General features: G+C 40.6%; 1 protein-coding gene across 1 annotated transcript in view; it reads left to right on the forward strand.

Annotated features, from left to right (window-relative positions):
- ALK (anaplastic lymphoma receptor tyrosine kinase) overlaps positions 1-27886 on the forward strand; it is a 1280998-nt gene that overhangs the window by 352840 nt on the left and 900272 nt on the right. The window contains exon 3 of the mRNA XM_006880682.1: positions 13679-13843. Within this exon, the coding sequence (XP_006880744.1) occupies positions 13679-13843 (165 nt within the window). The remainder of the gene's footprint in view (positions 1-13678; positions 13844-27886) is intronic.

A 27886-nucleotide genomic window follows, 5' to 3' on the forward strand; every position in this document is an offset into this window, starting at 1 on the left:
TTTGAGCTGTGGTGCTGGAGGAGAGTGTTGAATATACCATAGACTGCTAGTAGAACAGATTTGTCCTGGAGAAGGTGAAGCTGGAATGCTCCTTGGAGTCAAGGATTCTGAAGCTTCATCTGACATATTTTGGGCATGTTGCAAGGAGGGACTGGTCCTTGGAGAGGAATATCATGTTTGGCAGCATGGAAGGGCTGCGAAGGAGAGGAAGACCCTTGATGAGGATCAGTTCTGTGATTGAGGTGGTGGTGTCGGAGATGGCGAGGTTGGCACAGGATAGAGCAGCATTTAAGGCTCTTGTAGAGGGTTGCTATGAGTCTCAAGCGACTCAATGGCACGTAACAACAACAACAACATAGCTACTTATTATCTGTTTACCAACCTACCATCTATATATCCCTCCACTTATTGATTCATACATATTCTTTCATCCATTCACTCATCATGAGCCCAATATATCATATGTTAACTTTTTGAACAAATGTCTACAATTAGCTAAGATTTTGTCCCAACCCATCATAGATATTCTGACATTTTCATCATGTTAGATGCCTTCAGTTTGGTTCTGACTCAGACACACCTCATGTACACAACAATCAAAGACTGTCTAGTATCCTATCAATCTTTCATCGATGTTTTCCTCTTTTTGGTTGTCACTGCACTTAATCAAGCATGTGAGTGAAAATCACCACCCTTAAGTTTAAGGAGTATTTTGCCTATATTAATTCCAAGACAGACTTGTTCATTCTTCTGGCTGTCCATAGTATATTCAGTAGTCCACAGTGAATGGTGTATATACCAGCACCATAAATCTTGTGTATCAGTTTTTCTCTGATATTTTTTATTCATTTCTCAGCTTTCACATTCATATGAGGATTAAAAACAATATGACTTAGGTTAGGTGAACCTTAGCTTCTAAAGTGATACCTTTGCTTTTAATACTTTAATGAGGTCTTGAACAGGAGATTTGTCCAATGCAATACATCATTTGATTTCTTGACTATTTGGACATTAATTGGAGACAAATGTGAAATGAAATATTTGGTGTGGTCTACATTGTTTGTAATGTTGCTTATCCATCTCGTTAGGAGAATTTTCTTTTCTTTATGTTATTGCATAATCCATATTAAAGATTATAATCTATGAACTTTATCAGATTCTAACCTTCCTCACTTTTATTCCAGGTTTGACAGGGGTCCAAACATCCATCTAGACAATGCTTCTTAAATATTTGTATGACTGTATTGTTTGTGTGTGTAGTAGCCCCAGTACTCCCATCAGTTCTGTGGAGAAGCGCTCTCTGAGTGTGAGTAACCATAAATGTGCAATAGGAAGACTTCCCAGGGAAATAAAGCCTTTCCATTTTAACAAAGGTATAGTAGGACTGTTGTTTAGTTAGAGATTCTTTTATATATATCATTTAATGATATTCACACCCAGCAGCTGGTGACCACGTTAACCCCCCAAATTAGAACAGTCTAGGAGCTTGTGGACCTTGCTTTATCCCGTTTTCTCACTGAGGAAGGTTATGTAATGTCTCTTCACAGCTCTTTGCACCTCCTAGGTCACACTTTCCCTTATGTCTTAAGCTATTTGTGGTTTTACATCAGTCTCATAGATGGTAAGCTCTTGGAGGTCACGAATCCTTTTCTTGTTGGCATCCTTTATACTTAATGTGCAGTTTTAATAAAAGCTTCTTAATAAATGTGCAATAGCTGGATTGTAATGTTTGCTGATAAGTCCAGGAGGCAAGAGAGGAATAGCCTTAGGTCTCTCAATTCCCAGTATGGAGCTGTTCTGCCCCTAAGGTTCTCTGTTTTAGTAAAGATAGCCCTGTTATTTCCAAAGTCATATTAATGTGTTTCAGAAAAGAAATGTATCTAAAGGGAAAATAGTTCCTGAGTTGGACAGAACTTTGGTTAGGAGTTCAAAGCTCTGATTTTAACTACTTTGGTCAGGCTTTTTCCCCTTCTCCATCTAAAAAAGCATATTCAGCAGAGATGAATGAGCTAAGGAAGTACTGTTTTGACAGCTTTGGGACATCTGAGATGTGCACAGAGCATTTCTAACCAGCCTAGAAAGACATATGCCGAAAACAGACACAGGAAAACGATTGATCAAGAGTGAGGGAAAACAAGAGGAAATTCTTTTAAAATGAAATGTTTTGTTAAGAGCAACTTCAGATGCAAAACCTTATGTCAGATTAACAAGACTTTAACCAGCCCATTTTGGTAGATGACTAGTTTAATTTGGTCTGTGAAGAATTCAAGAACTTGTGAGCTGTCAGGACCCACAATCTTCTGATCAAATAGCCTCATCTTGTGGATGAGGAAATTGAGTCCTCGACAGGTCAGGGGTCTTCCCAGAAGACGCGCAAAGCTGAAATTCAAACCAGGCCAACTGCTTAACAGACCCCACACCAGCTCATCTGTAGATGAGGCACAGGCCATATTTCTCTCTATACTTGAGCTCATAAAATATTTCTTTACTTATCAATCCCATCTATAGCCTTACTCTTTCTATCATTTTAATATCCTGTGTCTCTGTTAGTCCACGAAGAGTTCTGGTGGCCCAGTGGTAAGGAGTTACACTGCCAACCCAAAAGCACAAGGTTCAAATCCACCAGCTGCTCTGCAGGAAAAGATGAGCCATCTCCTCCTGTGTGATGTTGTTGTTGTTGTTGTTAAGTGCCTTTAAGTCAAGTACGACTCACAGCGACCCTGTGAACAGCCATTTTGAACCCTGCCCTATCCTGTGTCGTCCTCATCATTTCTGAGACACTTAGAGCCCATTCCTGAAACCACAGTGTCAATTAATCTCATTGGGGTCTTCCTCGCCTTCTCTGACCCTTAATCTTTCCAAGCATGATGACCTTCTCCAAGGAATAGCATCACCTAGCTACATGTCCAAAATTTGAAAAATGAAGCTTGGTCATCCGTGCTTGCAAGGAACTCTGGCCACATCCTTTCCAGGACATATCTGTTTGTTCTTTCATCAGTCCATGGACTATTCAGCACTCTTCTCCTGCACCACAACTCAAAGGACTCAATTGTTCTTTTGTCATCCTTATTCACTGTTCAGCTCTCAGATGTACAGTAGGTGATTGAGAAGACTGTGGACTGAATCAGGTGTAACTCTCCTGAGGGGTCTGCCATGAGTTGGTTCTACTTCAATGATACATAACAGTACCAAATAAAAACAACAACAACAACAACCAAAAGAGACCTGTGGTATCTGAAAAATTGCTTCAGTGTGGGGACAGTGTCATTCAGTGTTGATGACCCAAAGATCATTTGCTTCATAGTTAACCTGTTGTTGTTGGAAGAGTGATTATTCTTAAAATTAAGACTCTAGAGGGCTCATGCTATAGGACTCTGTTGAGAATCTAAACATTTACCTTAGCCTTTATCTCATTTCTTCACTAGCCACTTACATCTCTTCTGTAGTGTCAGAGCAGGAGGCCATCCAGGCTTAAATGAAGGCAAGGGCAGATGGTAGGAAACAAACAAACAAACCCCCTCAACTTTGTAACCAAGACGTGAGTTCATTTTCAGTGCTGATCTCCGTGGGCTGGTACACTTGTTTTACCTTCAGTGAAAGCTCATTATTACTAGTCCTGTTGGTTATAGGGAAAATGAAAATGATCATGACTTTTAACCAATAGCATTGTTGTGTGAACTAAATGAGGATAGATTTGAATGATGTATGCAAAACACAGCTCTCAGATTAAAACAGGCGTGGAAGCTGGAGTGTCATCCACTTTCAAAATAGCTTGCTTCCGGAAACTCTGTGAACTTAGAGAAATGGTGAAAGTTATACAAATGTTTAGGTCGTTGTTTGTTGGGTCACTATGAGTAGTCTACAACTCGATGGCACTTAACAACAACATACAGAACACATGTGCTTCACAAATGCTTTCTAAAGAGAAATGAGGCCTATTCTAGTAGGAGACCAGCAACCTGGTTTAAGTGACATGTTTCTAATTACTACAAGCTTCCTTATACTGATAGGAGTTTATAGTTTCCCCTTCTAGAACCTGAAAGTATTTCACCTTTAACCACAGTACTTCTGTGCTATTATTTCATTCCATGTGGTTGAGCATAGAAGTTCATATTAATACACGCAACTAAGAATAATTTGCCCCCTATTGTCTGTAATAACTTTCTGTTCTTCTTTATTCAAGTCCAACTTTTTTACTAAGACTTAACAGTTTTCAAAATTCTTTCAACCACCAAGACCTTTATATTCACCTCCAACACCAAACAGATTGTCACAGTTCAAGGCAGAAGAGTAAGTGGGAAAATCACTCCTTCATATTCTGAGGCCACTACCACAAGCTTTGCCATGAGCCCTTCACCTTGTCATGAACATTGCATTACTCAAAGCTGACTTCCAACCCTGCCTGGGGATCCCACGTGGACAGCTGCCATGCTTATCAGAGGGACAAACTGTGAGAACTCTCACCATGCTCTCTGGAACCTGTTAATTCTGCTAGAGATTTGTTTTCAGGTTGAGGTCTAAGACCATAACACACAAACACACACACACACTCATCCTGTACAAATGCTACATGGAAAGGGTTAGCAGAGTAAAGTGCAAGGAGAGCCATATCTAGGCTCTGGCTTCAGCTCCATTACTCCTCCAGACACCAGGTCGTGCCTCCTTGATCAGGCCTCTTCATTCTCCTGAGCCTCGGTGTTCCCATCAGTGAAACGAAGAGACAAGGCTAGTTGACTTCCGAATGTCTTTGATTTGAATTCTTTTCAAGTTTCTGTTCTGAGATGATAAGCATGAGATCGGGTTTTTTTGGTTGTTTTTTTTTTTTTCCAAACTATACCATTTTTATGGCTAGAGATAAGAGAAATGAGAATGACACTTTCAGCAGCCATCTCCCACCATTGTGCATGTGTGCACACACACCCCTTCCCAGGCTGTGTTTATAGAATTGATTGACTAGGGGAGACTTAGCCTTTCTTTGCTGCAGCTTGATTATAAGTGAGCTAAACAGATGTCTTGAATTGGGTGATTGGGTCCCAGATGCATTCTAGAAAGCAGGCTGTGAAAGAAGCGAATGATTTCAGCTCTGAGGCCCAAGACAAATGAATAGTGGCTGTGGGAGGGAGAAGGCAGGGCCAGGTTTGGTACTTAGTCTTATGAAGTGAGTGACCAGATGTTAGTAGCAGCTGGTGGATTAATATCAAAGGTGACTGGTGAGCTAAAGGCTCCCTTAGGAGATAATCCAGGAAGGGGAAGTAGAAATTGCCTAATCTTCTAAGCCTAGACTGGAAATCAGGCATTCCTAGATTCCTCTTGACCAGCCAGGTCAGCAGGTGTGTTTTCTCTGCCTGTCTGCCTACAAAGGGCAAGTAGTCTGAGAATAGTAGAGATGGAAGACATGTAACTTGTTGAAGTCACAGCACAGAACCAGGGGTAGTACCCAGGTCTTCTGACTCAAGCAGCAGTGAAACCTCACCTTCTAGGCAAGCTTGATTCACATGTCAAAAATGCAAAGACCAAGATGGGAGTACAAATCTCTCACTTATCCTTTTTCCTTTCATCTCTCAGCTGCAACAAGGATTGACACACTCACAGTGCCAGCCTTCTGGTACCTAGCTCTTCCTCTCCCCTCTGCCATTGTTGACTCCTTGACCCTTCTCAAGAGTAAGTGATGACAGGCATCGTTTACCAAGCCCAGCTATGTAAGAATCCATGCTGGTTGCTGGATAGAAACTGTTACATCTAATCCTCCTTATGCCAATTCCCTGAGGTGGTCTGTACTTTAATCTCCATTTCACAGATGGGAAAAATAAATTGAGGCAGAGAAAGATTAAATTATTTACCATAAGGTTCACAGCTAGTAAGCAGCAGAGTCAGGATTTTAATGTGAACACTCTGACTGTCTATACTGCCTTCTCAGATACCCTGCTGCCACCCTGAAGTTTTTATATGCAACAGAGCAAGGGCAAGAGGGACTATGTTAGTCAGTCTACCTTTAAGTCAAACAAATTGTTTATCAAAAGTTTATCATGGAAAATCTAAAGTGCGGGGTGAGAAAGTGATCACAGATCTAAATGCGTGGAAACGTCCAATTACATAGTATCGCATAGCACTTCCATGTTCATTACCTTACTGATCGTCGCAGCAGATTTTATAATTAATAGCTATAGTATTAGCGTTATTGTTATTAGGATCATCATCCTTATAATATTTGCTATTATACACAATGAAACCAAGACTCAAGTGGTTAAATGGATTGCCCTAAAGTACATGCCTAATTAGTTTAGAGCTGGGAGAGTTTCCAAGAATCCGCTACTGATCTGTCGTCTTCCCTCCTCATCCAATGGTTTCCCTCACCCCGTTCTCACCAAAGCTGGTCTGTGGAGAGACCTGCAGCTCAAAAGCAGAAAGCTTCCAGCACCCATGAAAAGGCACTTTGTTGGCAGAAGGGTACATACAGAGAAGAAAGGTACATAGAGTGAGAGAAGCCGGAAGACTTGACTGAAGATTAGTTAGATTACTGAGTCATTGGAAAGTATTTGAAACCTAGCCATGGGTGGTTTTGCCAATTTATCCCATAAAAAATCTGCTCTGGGTTTTTGAGAATTTTCCTAGCTGATTAGCTGTGTTGTTTCTGTTTGTTACCAACAGTTTTAAATAATACTAGCAATAATAACAGAAAACACAGGATAACAATAGTACCAATTCTGCAACCCACACTTTGTCTCCTTCGGCAAATCACAAAGTATCTCTGGCCTCAGCTTCTTCATGTCAGATAGCTTTCAAGGTCCCTCCTGACTGTTTATAAATCTGAGAATTTCCACCCTCTCTGGAGAAGAAGGTGCTTTGCCTAGGGTCTCAAGATGGAGGGCTTGTTGAGCGAGTTCCTTTGGATACCATCCCTAAGGACTGCCGGTGTTTTGAGAATACCAATTTCCAGGGGCTCTTTTTATGAGCTGAAATTTCAGATATGAAGGCCATCTGTAGAAGAATGCCACATCTGCCTGACAGTTCTGGTCTTCATATGGTTCTTTATTGAATACACAAATCAGGCTTGTCAGGAATACATTGACATTTGTATATTGCATCCAGGAAGTAATCCAGCCTCAGCGTGACTCTGCCAGCAAGTCAAGCTGAGGAAATGAGGGCTGGCAGTTCATGACTCTGACATTCAGCCTGTCCCAAGCCTGGAGAGACTGGCATTTGGAAAGGCCTTTATAGCAAGGAGAAACATTATCCACACTATGTGTCAAAGACTGTCTGAACAGAGGTATAGCCCTAAGCAAGTCTCTTGTTTTGTCTGGGTCTGTTTTCCTCACCTATCCAGTAAAAAAATGATTGCAACTCAACTGTCACCTCAAGCAGCATCTCGAAGTCAATTGAGACTTCTCATTGAGTGTGATTGCAGGGTCAGATCTTGTTTGGGAGCAAAGACTTCTAGCTAGAGACATCCAAGGGCAAGTGAGTACATTGAGTAAGAGTCCAATAGACTCACTGACTTTCAGGGACGTGGGGCATCCTAGAAGATATATGATCCATTTTATTAGTTTTTCAAGTGCCAGAGAAGCAGGAACAGAGAGAATGCCCCTGCTGAGATTCCTCAGTGGCTAAGTACAGCTGAACCTGGCCTCCATCCTTGTGAATCGGCTAAACGCCTTTCCCTTCACAGCGCTTGACATTCTCAGCAGGTGGGCTTCTTCCATGACAGAAGTGACACGGAGGCATGCAGCAGGGATTTCGACTGCATCAGCAGCAGGTTCTGGAAAACCTGTCTTTTTGTCATGACTGTTTTCAATAGCTAGACTCTCCTGGGCCCTAGTGGAACCATGAGTAAGTTTTCAATCTCTCTGACAGTCACTGCTTTACAAAACGAACCTGACATTGAGGAAGTAGTGGTTTGTCTCCTCAGAATGATGGGAAAACCTTTGGAGATATAAAAAAATCGATAGACTCTGTTGTTACTATGTACTATGGAGTCAGAACTGACTCATAGCTGACCTTCAGTGGGTTTTAGAGGTAGAGAAAGATGGGTAATCTCATGTTCCAGCGGGTATGGGAAGAGAGTGACCATCTTTCTCCCATGGAGAGGCTGGTGAATTAAAACCAAATACCTTTGGGTTGAGAGTGCAGCTTATATATTATTTTATTTAATCTATAAACTCTAGATTAAGCTCTTTCTTCTGAAAGAGTGGAGAAATAATGAAAAAAGACTTGGATCTTCATTTCCTAGTCTTAGATTATATTCTGGTTCTGTCTAGAACCATTCTTTCTTTGGTTTTTGGGCAAGTAGCATACATACTATTGAGCCTCAGTTTTCTCATCTATAGGGGAAAAATTGCACTATTCATTTCTCAGTGAAGTTTTGAGGATTGAATATAATGAAGTAAGAGGAATGCTTAGCACGGCCTCTGTCAGACAGTGGGCTCAGTGACTGTTCATTCCCTGGCCCTCCCTCGGAGTGTGGACTAGCCTCTGTCATTGAACTACTTAGGCTGAATACTGCGTTGAAAGATTCACTCCCTCAGAGTCAAGTCTGTAAAGCAGATTCCACGCTTCCCACCACACAAGGATTGAGTCAGAGGAGGCTTAATGAGGTCTAGAGGTCCTGTACCTCTGAAAAAGCCCAAGGAAATGGAATTCCACTTAGAGAAGATGAGTTTCAACTACCAGTGCCCGAAAGGCACTGAGGCTGGCTTGGGGAAGAGAAATCTGTGTCCTGATGTTTTTTAAGAAATTAAATCAGAATATAGAAAAGCCCAATTCAATTTCACCCAAAATGAGCAATAATGTTAACTCCGTTCCTACTTAAAGTCAGAGTACAGCACTGACAGCTAAAGGCAGGCTGCCTGGAGCAAGGATTTCTAAATGAGCACATTTGATAATGGGGTATTTGCATAGACTCTTTCTCTAGGCAAGATCTGCCTCAAAACAAAGCTGCTCTCCAAAGCTCTCAAGCTCTCGGGTGCTCCTTGATGGGACTGTAGACTTTTGTCATCTGTGTAATATGCACACAAGGCACATTTGTCAGGCACTGGTGGAGCTGGCATGTCACACCTTTTTCCCCAAGTAGAAATGCTGTTGTTGCTAGTTACTGTTCAGTCAGTTTCAGCTCATTGGAACCCATGAGTGCAGAGTGGAACTTGTCAATCGAGTTTTCAAGGATATGACCTCAAATCGCCAGGCCTTTCTTCTGAGACACCTCAGAGTAGGGACCTCAGCTGTTGGTGCTTACCTATTTGTGCCACATCTTTTATTAGAGAAAAAGCAGGAAGAAGCATGGCCAGTGAAGTTGGAGGTTGGAGAAAGGCAATAATACTTGTCAAAATAGGACTGGGTGTGGCTGATACATTTCTTTCCCATCTTCTGACTTGATCATGTAGACAGACAGGCTTCTTTTGAGATAATATTTTATCATTCAGAGACATTGTGTCTTGTTCATTTACATGATAATTCATTTATTTATATGGTGGTATTTTCCCGCTTACAATCCTCTTACTAACAACTACAGACCTTTTTTATATTTTCCAAAGGAGCCAGGTTTACTGGTCTAGTCTTCTTGTTATGTGCCATCGAGTCAGGAGCTGACCCTCCAGCAGTCTTTTAGGGGTAGTGAATTGCATAAGAGAAGAGTGGCCATCTTTCCCCCAAAGAGCAGCTGGTGAACTTGAACCTTGTTCCTTTGTGTTGGCAGCACTCCTCCTTACCACTAGGCCACCAGAGCTTCCGGGGGCGGAGCTACTGTGATGAGTTGGTGCCCATGAATTGCTGACTACAGTCATCTTCAAAAATTGCTGGCCAGGCACCTGGTTTTGATGGCAGATTGCAAAGAGAAAACATTTTGATCCTATTAGAATAGAAAGATCAATGTTTTCACCTCGCATTCTATCAAAACCAGGTGCCTGGCAAGCAGATTTTGAAGATGAACACAGTCAGCAATTCGTGGACATCAACTCATCGCAGTGGCTCAGTCCCCAGAGGCAGGTAGAAAGTCTTCACTATTGATAAGATATGTAGGCGGCGAGTGGCATATCAACTCAAACAAGACGAGATCTACCCATTTCAGCTTGCCATTATAAAGGTGAATTGTCTGAATCGCAAAAGGGCGCATGGTATTAACCTCAGGACCAGAGGCTGGCGGCTCCTGGGGAGCCGCTCAGCCCATAAATCGCTACCAGTCAAGAAGCAGAAAGATACTTAATAGAAGTATAATTGAATGATGTTTTTTCCCCTCCTTCCACCTTAAACTTAGATAGTTTGGCTTGTGTCGATAGGAATTCTTTTACTCCCACTCTGGGGCAAGATTGATTACCTGGGGGTGGGGGCTGATTTAAGGACACCACAGTGACCGACTGCTTGTGCTGAAGTCGGCCCCACGTCTCTGCTGTGTTCTGAAATTTCCCAAACTGCCCTCCTCGTGGAGGTCAAGGTAGCAGTAGCGCCAGAAGCAGCTGTTAAAATGCACCAATGTTAATTGGGAGTTAGCATCTATTAGCACCTCTGAAGAGATTGATTTATCATATTAGCCATTCTCCTCTAAAAGCAAGGGCTTTGGAACCTTAAACAAAAAAAAGTCAAATTGAGGACTTTTAGAGAAACCATCTGGTCTAGGTCTCCTTTTAAATTATATTAAAGAGGTTAAGTGGCTTAGTCAAAGTCAACAACAGGGCTATTAGGAACAGAACTAAAAACTGGTGCCTAGGAACCACTGTGGCCCTGGCTTCTAGTATCATCTAGTCTAAGGCCGCTTGTTTTGCAGGTGAGAAAATCAAAGTCTATGCATGAGAAGCAAGTGGCCAAATATGAATCCCAGTCAATCTCCTCATGGTTCCAGTCCAATGATCAGTCATCTCTGTGGCATAAGATCCCCTCTTCCTGCCCCACTATTGGCTTAAGAAGATGAAGTTGAAGTGACTGATGCCCTGCATTTTGGGACACACGTATGTTACTGTCCACCAGTCCTCACACATGGCCACCCATTGTGTGTCTGGTTAGAGCTCTGCTCCACACAGTTCTCAGAGGGAGAGGTTTTGGAAATAGGGCTCCAGACATTTCTTCCATGGTATCTGTGCTGCCTGTTTGCAGCCCGTTTGGACCTCCAAGCATTTGGTGGTAGTGGTTGTTGTTGAGTACTGTCAAGTCCGAACCTACCCAACAGCTGGCCCTCTAGCAGGAGAAAATTGCCCATCTTTCTCCCTCAGAGCAGCTGATGGATTCAAACCACATGCCTTCTAGACTGCAGCTCAACTTCTCACTGCTAGGCCACCAGAGCTCCAAGCAAGAATTTGAACCATTGGCACTGCCTGTCAACTCCACGTTTTCTATAAGACACATATTCTATAAATTGGCCTCAATCATCAAGTGATGTCCACAATCATATTTTATTTTAGCCACGTAGTTGTTTTTTTAATCTGTTTTTCTAATTGTGGTTTATATGCAAAATTATAGAGCAAGTTACTTTTCCATTAAAAATTTGTATTTTCTTTTGTGACATCGGTTGCAATCTGTTGAGTGTAATAGCACTCTTCTACTTTATCTAAATTCTCTGTCTCCATATGTCCTTTATTCTTGTTCCTTCCTTCCATCCAGGCTTTATTACTTGGTAAAGGCTACTCCTTGGGTCTCATATGTTAGATTGTTCTGAGGAGTACATCAGAACATCCTCCCTAAGTGTTTCTGTTAATTTAATTTGTTGTTGTTGTTATTAACCGTGGAGTTGGAGCTGGTCCATAACTGACCATACAGTGGGTTTTCAGAGGCAGTCAGTCACAGGGGAGTTGATTGCTTATATTTCTCCTGCAGAGCAGCTGGGAGATTCGAACCACATACATTTGCATTGGCAGCCCAATTCCTTACCACTAAACTACCATCTGCTCCATGGGAGAAGAATGGGCAATCTCCTCTCATGCAATTTACTGCATCTCAAAACCCATTGGAGGGTCTGTTCTGGGTTGGTTCTAACTCAAAGGCACACAACAAGAAGCAAGCTACTGGAGCTTCATTTTATACGCCTAATTAATCAGCTAAAATGTTAACCTAGGGAGTTGTTCAGTTCTAGATTTGAAAGGTGACTAAGGCCATAGTCTTGGGGTTCGACAAGTTGCTGTCAGACCAGTAAGTCTGATCTTTTTTATTTTTATGATTTTGTGTTTTATTCCACATTTTGACTCACTTTGTCTGGCATCTTCTACTGTGATCCCAGTTAGCTCTGTCAATAATAGTAGCCACGCACTACGTATTCTGGTCTCAGGGTAGAAGAGGCTGATCTTTGTGTGGTCTGTTGGTCCTTTTGATTAATTGCTGCTTTGATCTTCTTCATCTTCTGTGTTCCAGATGGAGAAATATGCTCCAATAGTTGTGATTTAGATGGTCAGGCTCTTAAGACCCTAGTTGCTATTGACCAAAGTAGAATACAGTGGTTTTGGGTTATCTATGTTATACCAATTAACCTAGATGGCCCCTAGTTTATGATCCTAAATCCTCAAGCCCAATGACTTGTTCCCCCTTCATGTTGGACCGACTCTCACAGCTTCCACCCCTGTATTGCTCTATTATGCACATGGATATATTTATAGCACATATAAATACATTATAGAAATATCCTCTGCCAAACCTGTATTTGCTCATCAGTACAGCCCTGCTGTCCTTCTCACAACTATTCATTGTGCATATTTGCCTGTTTATCCACACACAGATCATTGCTTGTTATTACTAGTATTGTAGGATTCTATATAGCATAATATGTACCTCTACAACCTTTAACTCTTATACATTTCCCAGTGTCTTCTTCTCCTTGGTTGTATTAGAATAGTCAGAAATGTCTACTCCTAAAGATTTTCTTTTCTCCTCCTCCCATCCCTGGTAACCATGAAAGAATATTTGGCCTTTCTCTTCTAAATGAGATCAGCAAATCCTGGCTATATAGATTGATTATACACTGTCTCACTGTTTCTTACAATAAAAGTAATAGATATTATTGATCCCATTGTAAACAAACAAACAAAACCCAAAATAAAAAAAACAAGTCTGCTGACATTGAGAGAAGATTCCAACCATATCAATTATATGGGTCAGAGTAGAAATGGCCCACAGAGTTTTCAAGGCTATAAATCTTCAATGGGAGTGAACAAACTGCCACATCTCTCTCTGACAGAGTGGATGCTAAGTTTGAACTTCCAGTCTTGTGGCTAGAAATTGAGTGCTTACCCACTGCACCATCAGAGTTCCTTATCAACTCTACTGTACATACCAGTGAGGAAATTTGGAGTCAGAGAAGTTAATCATCTTACTTGTAGTCACCCAACTGGTAAGTCACTGGTTCAGAATTAAAATCACACCTGGATGATAATAAAGCCAAAGACGTGTTCATATGATCTCTGAATTTCTCATAGAACCATAGGATGCAGAGCTTCTCATGATCCAAACTATTGGTTCGATTTGTACCAGCATTCTCTGAATATGGCTTTCATAATCTGAGTTATAAAAAAATATAGATTTTGCTTCAGCACTGTGGAAACTTGTGCCTTGTAGAATTGACCACTTGCTGGTTCTATTTTGAGTGTACCTTGTAGAAGAGATGGAGGTCAGGCTCTTGAAGTGAAATTAAGGGGAGAGGAGAAGATTGAAATAGCAGGTCTGAAAACTAACTTGCTCCACTGACCGCTGACCCTGGTTGTCATTGCAGGTCTTGAATGCAGCTTTGACTTTCCCTGTGAACTTGAGTATTCTCCCCCACTGCATGACCCTGGAAACCACAACTGGTCCTGGCGCCACGTTCCCTCTGAGGAGGCGTCTCAGATGGACTTGCTGAATGAACGTGAGGCAGGACATACCAAGGAGATGCCGAGAGGTAAGGGGTTCGGTGACAGGAAAGTGTCCTGGACTGCCAGAGCCAGACCTATTTCTATTTAAATTTGTGAGAATTCCTCACCCTGATTCTGTCCAGTTTCCTCTGAAAACACGCTTTAATATCTGTGCCACTCCATGTCATCTTGGAACATATGACAATACGTGGGATGTAAATTTAATGTCAACATTAGTCTCACCCTGTTGGGTTGTTTGCTTTGGTTGGTTGGAGATTTCTTTGGTTGGTTGGTTTGTTGGCTTTTTTCATGAACAATGGAAAATTGATTTCATAGCTCTCTTCTATTTCACTTTCTCAACTTAAGATGTAGGAGAAAGTACTCATGTATGTGTCCTTTTGGAATAGAATTGTCAGAGAAAATGCAAGTCATCTAGTTACATCAAACTTTATGAGGAAACACTAGTTTCTAGCACAAGTTGTCTCTCTTATGTAATGTTTGGCCTGTGCTAAAAAAAAGAAAAAAATCACAAGTGATATTTAAAAATTCACATATGGTTTGATGTCCTATATTTTATATTTTTACTTGCTAACTCTAGCAACACAAATTTGGAAGGTATTGTGCAACTGGATTAAATAGTAGTTTTAAAGCCATTTATGGATAGTCACACTGCATATTTGATTTTTCTATGTGTTTCTAGTAGTCTTGAGCTCTTTATAAACACCCCTGCCTGAATTTACAAGAACTGGAAAAGTAAACTGTGGATAAGTAGAGGCGGTGCTTGTTAAATGTTGTTGTTGTTGTTGTTATGTGCCGTCGATTGTTTGCGACTCATAGCGACCCTATGTACAACAGCCCTAAACTCTGCTCTATCCTGTGACAATAGCATTACCTCTGACACACCCATTCTGATTACCCCAGTCACTGAATCAATCCACCTCATAGAGGGTCTTCCCCTCCTGCGCTGTCCCTCTACCCTCCCAAGCATGATGTCCCTCTCCAAGGACCTGTCTCTCCTTACAACATGTCCAAAGTATGTCAGAAGAAGCCCCAGAATCCTTGCCTCCAAGGAGCAGCCCGGTTTAACCCTCTCCAGGATGAATCTGTTTGTTTTCCTGGCAGTCCATGGTACACTCAATACTCTTCTCCAGCACCACAGCTCAAAGGCGTCAATTCTCCTTCTATCCTCCCTAGTCATTGTCCAACTCTCTGATGCATAACAGGTGATTGTAAAGACCATGGCCTGTATCAGGCGCACCTTAGTCTCCAGAGAGACACCAGTTAATGAATTAAGAGATGTTCCTAGGGCACCTAATATCCTAGTCCCATCTTCATATTTCTCAAGCCAAAGCTTAGGGCATCCAATTCTAAAAAGCTTTATTGAGTCAGAATTTGGCAACTTTATGTTTTGGGGGTTTTTGTATGTGTGTGTGTGCTTAGTAAGAAAAAAAAATGAAATAATCATGAATTTAGTACATTCAGAGCAGATTTTTAGTTTGCAAAGACATCTCCTACATGGTGTTGTTACACTCCAATCCTGTGAGGGAAGGAAGGCATAAGAGAAAAAAAACTAGGACTTTAAGGGGAGAAAATGACTTGGCTAAGGTCACACATCATCTAAGTGTGGCTCCAGCTGGTAGGTATTTGCTGTGATTAATTGTTGATCAGGACAATCTCCACTACTGTCTACAGTGAAAGCTGTGTGGTAGAGTGGCTTGGAGGTGATACTCTCAGATCTGGGCTACTGAGGAAGATAATAGGGACTAAGGTAAGTAATCAGATATACTGGAGAGAACACAAAACTCAGTAGCTCTCTTAGGCTCATACCTGATTAACATCGAGCCCTGTCAGAACACCAGAACTATGAGATGCACTTCTCTTCACAGGGTAGCTACAAAGCAGATCTCTTCTGGTGTTTTTGTTCTCTCTTGAATTATATTTCTTCTCATAAGTATGGAGTTCTGGTTGCCAAGTGGTTAGAAGCTGTGCTGGAATCCTAAAAGTGTGGTTTGAATCCAACCGCTGCTCTATGAGAGATGGATGAGTAATCTCTTCCAGTCTGATTTACTGCCTCTGAAAACTAGGGAGTCAGCTATGAGTCTGTTCTGACTTTATGGCACACAACACACACACATGCGCGCACACGCGCACACACACACACATCTTTATCTACAAATCTATAACTATATAAAATCTTACATATAATTCTTATTTGATTTGACCTAGTGGATAGAAAGTTACGCTACCAAGCCGAAGGTGGGTGATTTTAATCTGTGGCCTTCAGGCCTGATTTTAATTGTTTTTGGTCAAACAATCTGCTAAGTAGTATAGCATTGGTCTGACCATTTGTTGTACAGAGGTAACTCGTGGTTGCTGTGATGTTGAACACTGTTATACTGATGTGTCAAATGTGATAACGGTTACCTATGGTGGACAGTATTGGGTGGAGATCCCCAATTACAACAAGCCTGGAAGCAGAAGTGGCATTCACTTCCAAAATAGCTTGTCTCTGGAAACCCTATGAACCTGGAGAAATGATGAAAGTTATGCAAGAGTTCAGATCTTTTGTTCATAGGGTCACTATGAGTCGTCTATGACTTGACGGCACTTAACAATAACCACAACAACAATTTCAACCTTCTTTCACTTGGAGACTGATGTGTATTGTGGGGAGGTGTGCTTGTATACACGTATGTATGTATGTCTATGTGTGCTTATCCTAATCTAATATTACATCAAAATCTTTCCAACAACTGATTTAAAGTACTGCCTATGCATCCTGACCTGAAGTTCTGATTCAACAGATTTGACATAGAGACTAGAATGTGCAAAAAAAAAAAAAAATAGTAAATATAAAATGTAAGATTAAAGATCAAAACAAAATGAACTGTCATGTTCCCACCAGTGAGCTTGTCCTCACCCAGGTTACCCCTTCCTTCCTTCCTCCAGATAGGTAAGTGGTCTTGTGTACCAGGTGCTAATCATTCATTTGGTTTTTTAAGGAGTTTTCCATCTACATATATTTCTCCAATGAAGGTACTGATTAGTTTTGCTTGTTTGCAACATTTTATGTGAATGGAATAAAATTGTAGTTCATTTGTTCATTTTGTCATGTGTAGCTGTAGTTCGTTTGTTTCTGGTACTATATGAATCCACTGCATGAAAATATCACAACTTTCTCATGTCTTCTACTTCTTTGTGCTTAGTGCCAAGGAATTGTGCTGTGAACTCAAAGACACACTGTTCAGATCACCAGTTACTTAGAAGGAGAGATATGGGCAATCTCCTCCCGTGTTATTTACAGCCTCTGAAAATCCAAATCCAACTTAATGGTGCATAACAACAACAATAATACAGCCTTTGGATGTTTGGATTGTTTCCAGGTTTTTGAGGTGGCCGACGATGTTACTGTAACATTTCATATACATGTTTGTTGGGGCAAATATCCAAAAGTCCTTCTAGAATATATAACCAGGGATGGAATGCCAGGCACAAAATAGGTACATGGTTTTTTATTGTTTTATTTTATATTAGTTTTCTTGCAAAGTTTCTAAACATTGTGTTTCACATAATTCTTCATTAACATTGTTTTTCATATTCATAATATATTTCAATAATATTTCATATTCATATTCATGATTCCCATGTATTATGTTTTATAAAATTAATCACCATTGGACCTTGCCCATCATTAGCCTATCTTTTTAGGTCCCTGCCTGATCTTTCCTGTTTCCATCACCCCCTCCTCCACTCTACCCACTGAATTGTGCAGCCGTGTGGTTGAGCCTCTATCCATCCTCACCCCTCTGCACCCACTCCTTCCCCTCTTGGGTCCTTATACATGTTTCGTTAGTTATCCTTCTATTTTTACAATAATGGTCTTATGCAATATTTGTACTTATGAGACTGAGTTAGTTCATTTATCATAATGTTTTCTAGTCTCTCCCAAGTTTAGTATTTCAAAATTGTTGCTCCTGAGTGCAGTATAGTATTCCATTGTGTGAATGTACCACGACTTATCAATCCATTTGGTTGTGGTTGGACATTTGAGCTATTTCTATGTTTTTGTGATGGTGAATAATACTGTTTTGAACATTGATATATAAATATCAGTTCTAATTCCCTTGGGTCTATTCCTAGTAGTGAAGTAGCTGGGTCATATGGAGTTTCTATGTTTAACATTTTGAGGAGACACCACACTATCTTCCATACTGGTTGTACCATTTTACAATACCATCAATAGTATATAAGAGATTCCATCTCTCCACATTCTTTCCAGTATTTTATTGCTTGTGCAAAACTTTGTGACTGCTGCTGGGGGCATTTGGTAGCTCATTGTGGTTTTGCTTTGCATCTCTCTTATTGCTGGTGATATTATACAGTTCTTCATGTGTCTGTTGGCCATCTGAATGTCTTCCTCTGTGAAGTCTTTCCATGTCTTTTGTCCATTTTGTAATTGGGTTATCAGACTTTTTCTTCTGGAGGCTCAGTAGTAGTCTATAAACTTATGATTATGAGACCCTTGTCTGAGATGGTATTGCCAAATGTTTGTTCCCAGTTGGTAGGTTTTCTTTTTACCCTGTTGCAAAAAAGTGTTTGATGAGCACAGAGATTGAATCTTTAGAAAGTGAGATAGTAAAATAAGATAGCAAAAAGTAATAATCAAATATTATTAGATAATGTCCATTAGTTTTTAAAGTGGATGTACCCCTTTATACTCCCAACAGTGCAATATTTATATTCCTCCCCCATGACTTTACATAATGACCAAAACAAAAAAAAATCATAAAAATTCATATCATTGAGTTAACATCTGATGCTAAATGTTAGAACTGAATCCCATAGGATTGTCTTAACTATAATTGCTATGGAAGTAGATTTACAGAACTGTCTTCCATAGAGCAGCTGAACTGGTTCAAAGTGCTAACCCTTAGGTTTACAGTCAATTGCAAATCACCTGCACCACTCAGGGACCTTCACACACTCACAGTTGTTGCTGTGTTGTTAAGTGCCATGGAGTTTAGTTGAATTCACAGCTTCCCCATGAACAACAGATCAAAAGTGTGTCTGATCCTGAGCCGTCACCACAGTCTCCACCATGTTCAATTCTATTGTTGCAGTCACTGTGCCCACCCATCTCACTGAGGGTCTTCCTCGTCACTTATTCTCCACGTTTTCAAGGATGATGGGTTTTTTCCAAGAAACGACTTCTTCTGACCACACATCACACTCACAGTGCATATGTAGTATTGTCAGACTTTGCAGTTTTAGTCTATCTGGTGACTTAGAAACTATATCTGATTACAGCTTTCATTTCCATTGTTGCTGTTGTTGTGCACAGTGAGATGGGAACCAACTCACCAACAGACCTTTCAGTGGGTTTTCAGAGGTAGTAAATTGTGCAGAAGGAGTTTGCCTGTCTTTCTTCTATGGAGCAGCTGATGGATCTGAACCATGTACCTTTGTGTTGGCAGCACAATTCCTTACTAGTAGGCCACTATTAGGAAAGCTTTGTGTCAAGATTATATGTATCCTTTCTCCATACCTATTCAATCTGTATGCTGAGAAGATTATTTGAGAAGCACTTAAGGCAGAAGATCAAAGATTGCATGCTTTAAAATGGATTGCATCTCAACATCAAGAAAACAAAAATCCTATCCACTGGGCCAATAGACAATATTACCATAGAAGGAGGAAAGGTTGAATCTGTCAATTACTTTATCTTAGGCTGATTCAGTGACTGGGGTAATCGGGATGGGTGTATCAGAGACAGTGAAATTGGCACAGGACAGAGCAGAGTTTAGGGCTGTTGTATATAGGGTCGCTATGAGTCACAAGTGACTCGATGGAACATAACAACAACCACAACATTTAGATCCACAGTGAATGTACTTCTAACTAGAAGGCAGGAGACCAAGAGATGTACTGCACTGGGAAAGTCTGTAGTCAGGGACATCTTCTAATTATTGAGGAGAAGTGATGTCAGTTTGAGGACTAAGGTAAGCCTGATTCAGGCCATTGACCTTCTTAGTCACTTCTGTTTCTGAGAACTGGATGTTGATTAAAGATCACAGAAAAAGAATTGATGCCTTTGAATTACAGTGTTGGAGAAAATTGCTGAAGATCCTATGGCATGCCAAAAGAATAAACAGTTATATTTTAGAGAAGGTGCAATTACAGTGCTCCTTGGAAATAAAGATGATGAAGCTTCGTGTCACATACTTCAGGCATGTTGCTAGGCTATTCATTGGAGAGGGACATTGTGCTTGGAAAGGTGGAGGAATGATGGTAAAGGAGAGGACAAATCTCAACCAGGTGGGTTGACACAGTGACTACAACGAGCTTGAGGATTTCAGAGATTGTGACGAAGTCACAGGATAGAACAGGTTCAGATATGTTCTTCATGGGGTGCTATGAGCCATATTTCAGCTTGACAGTATCTCACAACAACAATAACAACAGACCACTCACTAGAGCTCCCTTTTTTCATCAGATCTGCTTACATTTTCTTTCTATAACTTTCTCAAATGTTTCTAAGCCATAGACCACTTTGGACTGTTAATCTCCATACCCTTTCAGACTTTATGCCATTCTGTTGCCCTCAAGGTTATCTCTGGTCTCCAACTCCTCAGCTGGTAGAAACAGCCCTGGAAGAGATATTTTTAGTCATTATAGATTTTTGGTTTTCAACTTGATAGGAATTGAATTGTGATCACAGTTCAATAGATCAGAAAAAAAGGACAAGTGGTTATTGCATTCTTTTGAATTCTGCAAGATTTGTGGAGTCAGACATTATAACTTTGAAAGTCAGTACCTTTTTCTTTTTTATTAACAGTGCCAAGAAATTGTGCATTGCCATTCTTAGACCTATTTTTCTTCTTCTATCCTCTAGTCTGGTCTCCAGAATGTTCATTTTATACTGAAGGCTGTGAGAAAACAAAAAGTAGAATGGAGGAAGAAAGGATTTCAATGCTTCTTAATATGATGTGTGTTGATTCCTTTATATTTTTATATAACTAGAGTATCAAGGGTTAATGCAAACTTTGAGTGTAAACCATTCCCCATTCTATCAACTATTCAGGATTGAAATATTTTTTTTTTTTGGTGTATGTTGCTAATGTCTGTTTCTCTAAAACTAGTTGGTATTGGTGGAGTGCAGTGACAATAATGTGAGCAGTCACAGACAAAGTCCCTATGGATACATCAGTTCACTTTATCAAGTATTCTATTAAGCAGGCACTTCTAAACATAACTTGTGAGACTCTTCTGTGAGAAATTTATCTTCGCTTCCCTCCCCACTTAGAATCTAAAAGAAAGATATGTACTGACACAGCACTGATCAGTTTTAAAAACACAGGGACCTATTGCAGGGAATCCTTTTGTGACCCTCACTAAATGTGTTCAGAAAGTTTGTTCACACTCCCTAACATTGAAGAGCTCATTGCTTTTTGAGTCAGTTCATCGCAGTACTACCTGTTATGGGAACTCATGAAGAATGTTGCTGTAATGACTCCCTTTGACTTCCAAGGAAAAGAGTGAGGGTATATAAAGAGAAAATGGTGTATTGCTATCTGCACAGTAGCAGAGCAAGACCTTGCATTCCAAACATGACTCCCAAGGGTCCCAACCTCCTGTCCATTTAAGCAGAAAAGATGCTGGTGACAGATAAAAAGGAACAATGAGTTGACCTTGAGGGCAGTGTAGTTGCCGGTTTTCTTTCTTTTTTAAAAACTCAACATTTATTGGTTCGATGGTATTTAGAATCTATTGTAATATTTCTTGTCAGAGGATAGAAAAGGGCCAGGAAAAGGCAGTGAGATAATACCAATCATAGATAATGAACTGTAAGAGAATAAATTCTGAGTGATTTTAATTTATGGCCCCTGTAGCTGAGAATAATAAGGGAGATACAATACAGAGCAGCAAGATAATAAAAAGTGATCATCTTGATGGAACATAATATTATAAATTAATAAAATATTGAGGAATCATCAGGTTGAGGCTTTCTGTGGCTTTTTAAGAAGTGCCAGGGCATGTCTGATGTCTACAACTTCCCATGGTTTTGGAATGCAGTCAAGGCAATGCATTCTCCTTCTTCAGCATGGCAAGATCTGACTTCTAGCCTGAACACTACCCTAGCTTGAAAAATGGAAAACAGTTGATCAGACATAAAGTTGCTCCCTATCCCCTTACTCAATCTTCCATTCACAGAAAAATTGAGAATAGATTGTCAATGCAACTGTCTTACAGGGCACTGATTCTCCCCTTTTTTAAAAATTTTAAATTTTTTTATTTCTCTGGGTCTAGGTTCTGGATAAAGAACTGTTACCATGAGGTTTCTCTTTATGAAGATGGCTTGGTTGTTTTCAAGTTTGGGATGCATTGTTCTAGAAATTAAAGTACACATAATTTTAGCCATGATATTTTCAATTACATGATAAGCACCTAAAAGTTGGATAATGAATAAGGACGACCGAAGAAGAATTGATGTCCTTGAGTTATGATGTTAGAGAAGAATACCGAATACCCCATGGACTGCCAAAATAATAATAATTTAAAAAAATGTCCTAGAGAAAGTCCAACCAGGGTGCTCCTTAGACGCAAGGATGATGGAGTTTTGTCTCGCACACTTAGGGCATGTCATTAGGAGGGACTAGCCCTTGGGAAAAGATATCATGCTGAGAAAGGTAGAGGGTCAATAAAAGAGAAGAAGACTCTCAACAAGAGGATCAACACAGTGACTGTAGCCATGGCATCGAGTGTATCAGGGAGAGAGCTCTGGTGGCCTAGTGGTAAGAAGCTGTACTGCAATTTCAAATTCCCTTGGTTCAAATCCACCAGCTGCTGCATGCATGGGAGGAGGATGGTCAGTCTTCTTCTGTACTATTTACTCCCTCTGAAAACCTTCTGGAGGGTCAACTATGAGTCATTTCTGACTCAATAACATGTACCAACAACAGCATATTAGGGATGATGAGGACAGAGCAGGATCAGATGGGGTTCAGATCTCTTTGCTGTGAGCCATCGAGGACTCGATGACACCTAACAACAGAGTCTTCGATGGCTCAAGTCACTGACCAAAATGACAAAGGCACTTCAGCACTTAAATCAGTGTCATTCAGCCTTTGTATCTATTCCCATCATCCCACTGGATTTTCTTCTCTCTGTGTTCCCATGTGTCTGTGAGATGTGTTCTCTCAGACACCCCAAAAAGGTTAAGCAGAGTCAGAGGAGCCCAGAGTAATCCTTTTTCCTCTTGCCCTTCCTCTAACTATTTCTCCCATGACAAGTATCTGCAATGTTCTTCTGAAAGTCCATGAACATCTCCTCAATCAGATTGTGATACGGAGTAACTTGAGCCTGAGCTACCTTTTGAATTACAGTGGCAGTGACAGCCTTCATAAGAAAGGTCACTCATGATGCTCACCCTACCGCTTTGCTCATACTGTCCCTGGAGACTGAGATGGGTTACTGATCATAAGTCTCACTTTTTGACTTTTGACCCTATGGGGTGTTGATAGGTGACTAGACCAATGGACACCTAATTCATCTAGTAAAATCCCTCCTTAGTCACCCATTTCCTCTCTCAGACATTGTTGCCTGATTGACTGAGATGTCCTAAATTACTGCTTTCAGTCATTTATACCTACATAGGAATAGATTGATCACTTTTTCTAGAATGTAAATTGCAGAGATGCGAAAAGAAAGCCGGTGGTGTGAGGACAAATTGTCAATGAAGCAGAAAGGGAAGAGCTTCAGGACTGGAAAGTCATTGAGAACATTGTCTTTAGCCTAACCTGAGAGACGCCCCTTCACCTCTCTACAGGGCTGCAGGGTTAAATGTGCTGGCACAAGCTTCAGCTCAGACATTTACGGCCCACAGGGCTCGGCAGTCTTGTTTTAATGTCATCTGGTTAATGAGAGAGTCAAATATGCTCATTTCTCCTTGTCTGTATGAGCAAACTTTGAGAAAAGACCTTTGGTTTCAGAAGGTTGTTGAAGCTGGGAAAGCAGTTAGGAAAGACAGACAAACAAGAATAGAAGAAAAATGTAACTGGGTTGACTGGTATCTGTGTCCTCCAGGGAACCATGTTCCTTTCTTTTCACTTGTTTCAGAATAGGTGACGCACCCTGGGGCTGCCCATGCCAAGTAGTCACAGGTTCCAGGCCCCTGGAGTCCTCATACATCTCTGTCTACTGCCAAATTCCTCCCTGAAAGCCATACTCTCTGAACTTTATTTACTGTATAAACCAATAAGAAAATCCTTTTCAGAATAGTATTGCTACATATGTATTCATCAGTTATATACATGTGTTTCTGTGTGATTAAATACTACTGTTGTTGTTGTTGTTGTTAGTTGTCTTTTAGTTGACTCTGACTCTTGGTACCTCCTATAGGCACCCATAAGGAGCCCTGGTGGCTTAGTGGTAAGGAGATGCACTGCCAACCCAAAGCCATGCAACTCGAATCCACCAGCCGCTCCATGGGAGGAAGATGAGCAGTCTCTCCTGTGTGATTGAGTGTCCCTGAAAAACCACTGGAGGGTCAATTCTGTCTCAATAATACATAACAACAAACAACAACAGGAGACTTTCTAAGTTCTGGTCTAGACAACCATCTTAAAGTGAGTTTTTGGCTTCCAAGTGCATTCAAAAGCTCTTTACCCTCCACTGTCATCTGCTACGTGTATAATTGTTGTTGTGTACCGGAGAGTCAGAACTGACCCATAGCTAACCCTCCAGTGTGTTTTCAGAGGCAATTAATGGCACAGGAGGAGATTGCCCATCCTTCTCCTGTGGAGCAGCTGTAGCCTCGAACCACGTGCCTTTGGGACTGTGGAGCACTGTCTTGCCACTAGGCCACAAGAGCTCTCGTAGCACTAAGAAAACTTTTGAAATATTGTAAGAATTACCAAAATGTGACACAGACATATAAGCTCTTGCAAAAAAGTTCTGATGGATTTGCTAAATGCAAAGTTGTGACAAACTTAATTCAAAGGGGGAGAAAAAAAATGTCACTGGGTACAGTGCAAGAAAGTGTAATAAATCTAGCTATTCCTGAAAATTTTTGAAACCTGTAAGAGCTGGAATTCAGCAGGGTTGCCTTATTTTTCTTGGGCCTCACAAAGTTTCCACCTTTGATAGGATGCAGTTTTAGCACTTTTCTGTCATTTTAAGGGAAAAATACCTTCATTTTCTTTCACTGGCAAGTTTCCATCTTACACAGATTCCAACTTTCTCAAGTTCTGTTGTACCAAAATGAGTCACTAGCCAGCCCTGTGTCATCTCAATAGTCACTGGTACATTAGTGACACCCTTGTATCAATCCGTCTCACTGAGGGTTTCCCTCATTTTTTGTTGCCCTTCTGTTCTACCAAACATGGTGTAATTTCCTAGCACTTAGATAGTACTGTTGCATTGTTCTCGTTGTTGTTAGATGCTCTGGAGCTGACTTCCGCTTGGTGAGTAGAACTATCCAATAGGATGGATGTCCTAGGCCATAGTTTTTGCAGAAACATAATGGTAGGTCTTTTTACTTGAGAGTCGCTTATCAGTTAAAACCCTCAACATGCTATTTAGCAGCCAAGATATTAACAAATACACCAGCAAGGATTCTTATAATATTAGCAACGTTTACTTTCTTCCTTTTTTAAAAGAAAGAAACAATGGAATCATGCTACCACCTTAGAGATTTTCATAGAACATCTTACCTCTAATTGGGATTAAACTACCGGCTGTGCTGAGCCTCTCATTATGGCCCAAGAATAACAGCTGTCTTTTTTTGCAGTTTTTTTGAGGAAGTTCTTTCCTGGCAGCCCACAGGTTTCTCCCTACCTAGGTCCCTCCCTGTGAGATAGCCCGTGCCAGCCAGGGACTCCTCCACAAGAAAGCCCCACAGACAGACCCAGAGACAGTGGCCTCTAACTTTTATGCTCCAGAGATCACTTAATATCTTTTCTTAGAATTGATATGGTTTAAAGGTAAAAGACTCATCTTGTAGTTTATTAACAATACTGAAGAGTCAAAAGATGCCTGTCTCAAGATAAATTCTTTTTTTAATTTTTTTTTTATTCTATTATTTTTACGTGTACCTTCAAATCAGATCTGACTGGTACAGGAGGAGATTGCCCCCTCCTTCTCCAGCAGAGCATCTGGTGGATTTGAACCGCATACCTCTGGGATTGCAGTGCAGCGTCTTGCCACTAGGCCACCAGGGCTCCCTTTCAATATAAATTCTTATTTCACTTCCAACTATCAGATCAAACAATAGAGTTACACTAATTTTTTTTCCTTAGCAATTTATTTAAGATTATCATGATGATGGTGTGGAAGATGGTGGAAAACTTGAAAGACATGAAATGCCTAGCAATAGTTAAATAAAGTACAATATAGGGAACTCTGATTGTCTAGTGGTAAGAAATTCTACTGCAATCCCAAAGGCACACACTTCAAATTCACCAGCTGTTCGGCAGGAGAAGGATGAGCAATCTCTTAGGGTGATTTACCACCTCTGAAAACCTACTGGAGGGTCAGGTATGGGTCAGTTCTGATTCAATGATGCACAACAACAACAACAATGCCTAGAATATTATGTAGCCATGAAAATCGTGCTGTGCAAAAATATTAGTAATGTGAGGTTTGAAAGTAAAGCATTTGAGGTTTATGATATATTGTTGTCTGTTTTTTAAAAGTGAAACAACATATGTATACTTTAACTTATTTTGAGAAAGAAAAGATTACATGTCCTAAAGGGAAAAGCCTACACAGAAATGTATCACCTAAGAAGCACAAGTGATTTATAGATAAAGAATTATCAGTGATTTTTATTATCTTTTATACCCTTTATTTATTTTCCGCTTTTGTGTCCAAGAGTATGCACTATTTTAATAATAAGATATGTAATTATTTCTTAATAGAAGAGGATAAAAAAATTCCCACTTGAAACTACTTTTGATTAAATCATCTTCCATTAATGCAGAAAGAACAAGTAAACGCTTTTCTTTCCCAATCACTACAAAACCCCTAATGCTGTTAATTGGAGTGAGACAGGTGCACAGGCAGCCAGAAAGGCACAGTGCTTTGGAAGTTTACAAAAAGCAGAAACAAATCCATTCCTGTTAAGTTGTCTTTGCACCAATACTGGTTTTTCTGGGCTTTAATCTTAATAGAAAGGAGCTCTGGTCGTCTAGTGCATAATGTGGGGCTTGTTGACCGAAATATCCTTAGTTTGAACCCTAGGTTGTGGTCCCAGTTCTGTCCTTATGGATGTATAACCCTAATTTCCTGGGTCTTGGATGCCTCATGTGTAGGGTGAAGCTCTTAAACTTACTTGCAATTGAAGCAATTGTGGACCTGATACATGGTGGGGTCTCTTTATCTCCTATTATCATTGAGTCAGAACCAACTTACAGCTGAGCCTCTCTTGGGTTTCCAAGGCTGCAAATGACATAGGAGGAGATTGTCCATCTCTTTTCTGAGGGATCCCTGGTGGATTCAAACCAGAAGCTCCAGCTCTGGGCTAGCTGTACAACTTCATGTAGACATCATCATCAAAGCTCCCTATGACAGAGGGTGGTGGTTGTTGGTAGGTGCATCAAATTGACTACAGCTTACAAGAACTCTTGAACAATAGGTCTGAACTTTGCCCTGTCTGGTGTCACTGCATGATCTCTGTCGTATTCACGCCTTTATGGTAGCTATCGTGTCAATCTATCTTGTTGAGAATTGTCCTTTCTTTTTGTCAACCCTATACCTTTCTGAACATGATGTCTCTCTTCAAGGACTGGTTCTTCCTGAAAATATGCCCAAAATAAGCAGTGTGGCACTTTCTCAAAAAGTTGCAAATAGAGATACAATTTGACCCAGCAATTCCACTACTGGGAATATACCCCAAAGAGACCATAACTGACATCCAAGCAGAAATACACACACCCATGTTTATTGCGGCTTTGTTCACAATAGCAAGGAGTTGGAAACAACCCAAGTGCCCATCAACAAATGAATGGATAGAGAAGGTGTGGGATATTCACACAATGGAATACTACGCTGCATTGAAAAACAAGGAACTCATGCAATATTATTCAAAATGG

Source organism: Elephantulus edwardii, unplaced genomic scaffold (assembly GCF_000299155.1).
Source record: "Elephantulus edwardii isolate Elephantulus edwardi_28Jun2011 unplaced genomic scaffold, EleEdw1.0 scaffold00009, whole genome shotgun sequence".
Taxonomy (NCBI): Eukaryota; Metazoa; Chordata; class Mammalia; order Macroscelidea; family Macroscelididae; genus Elephantulus; species Elephantulus edwardii.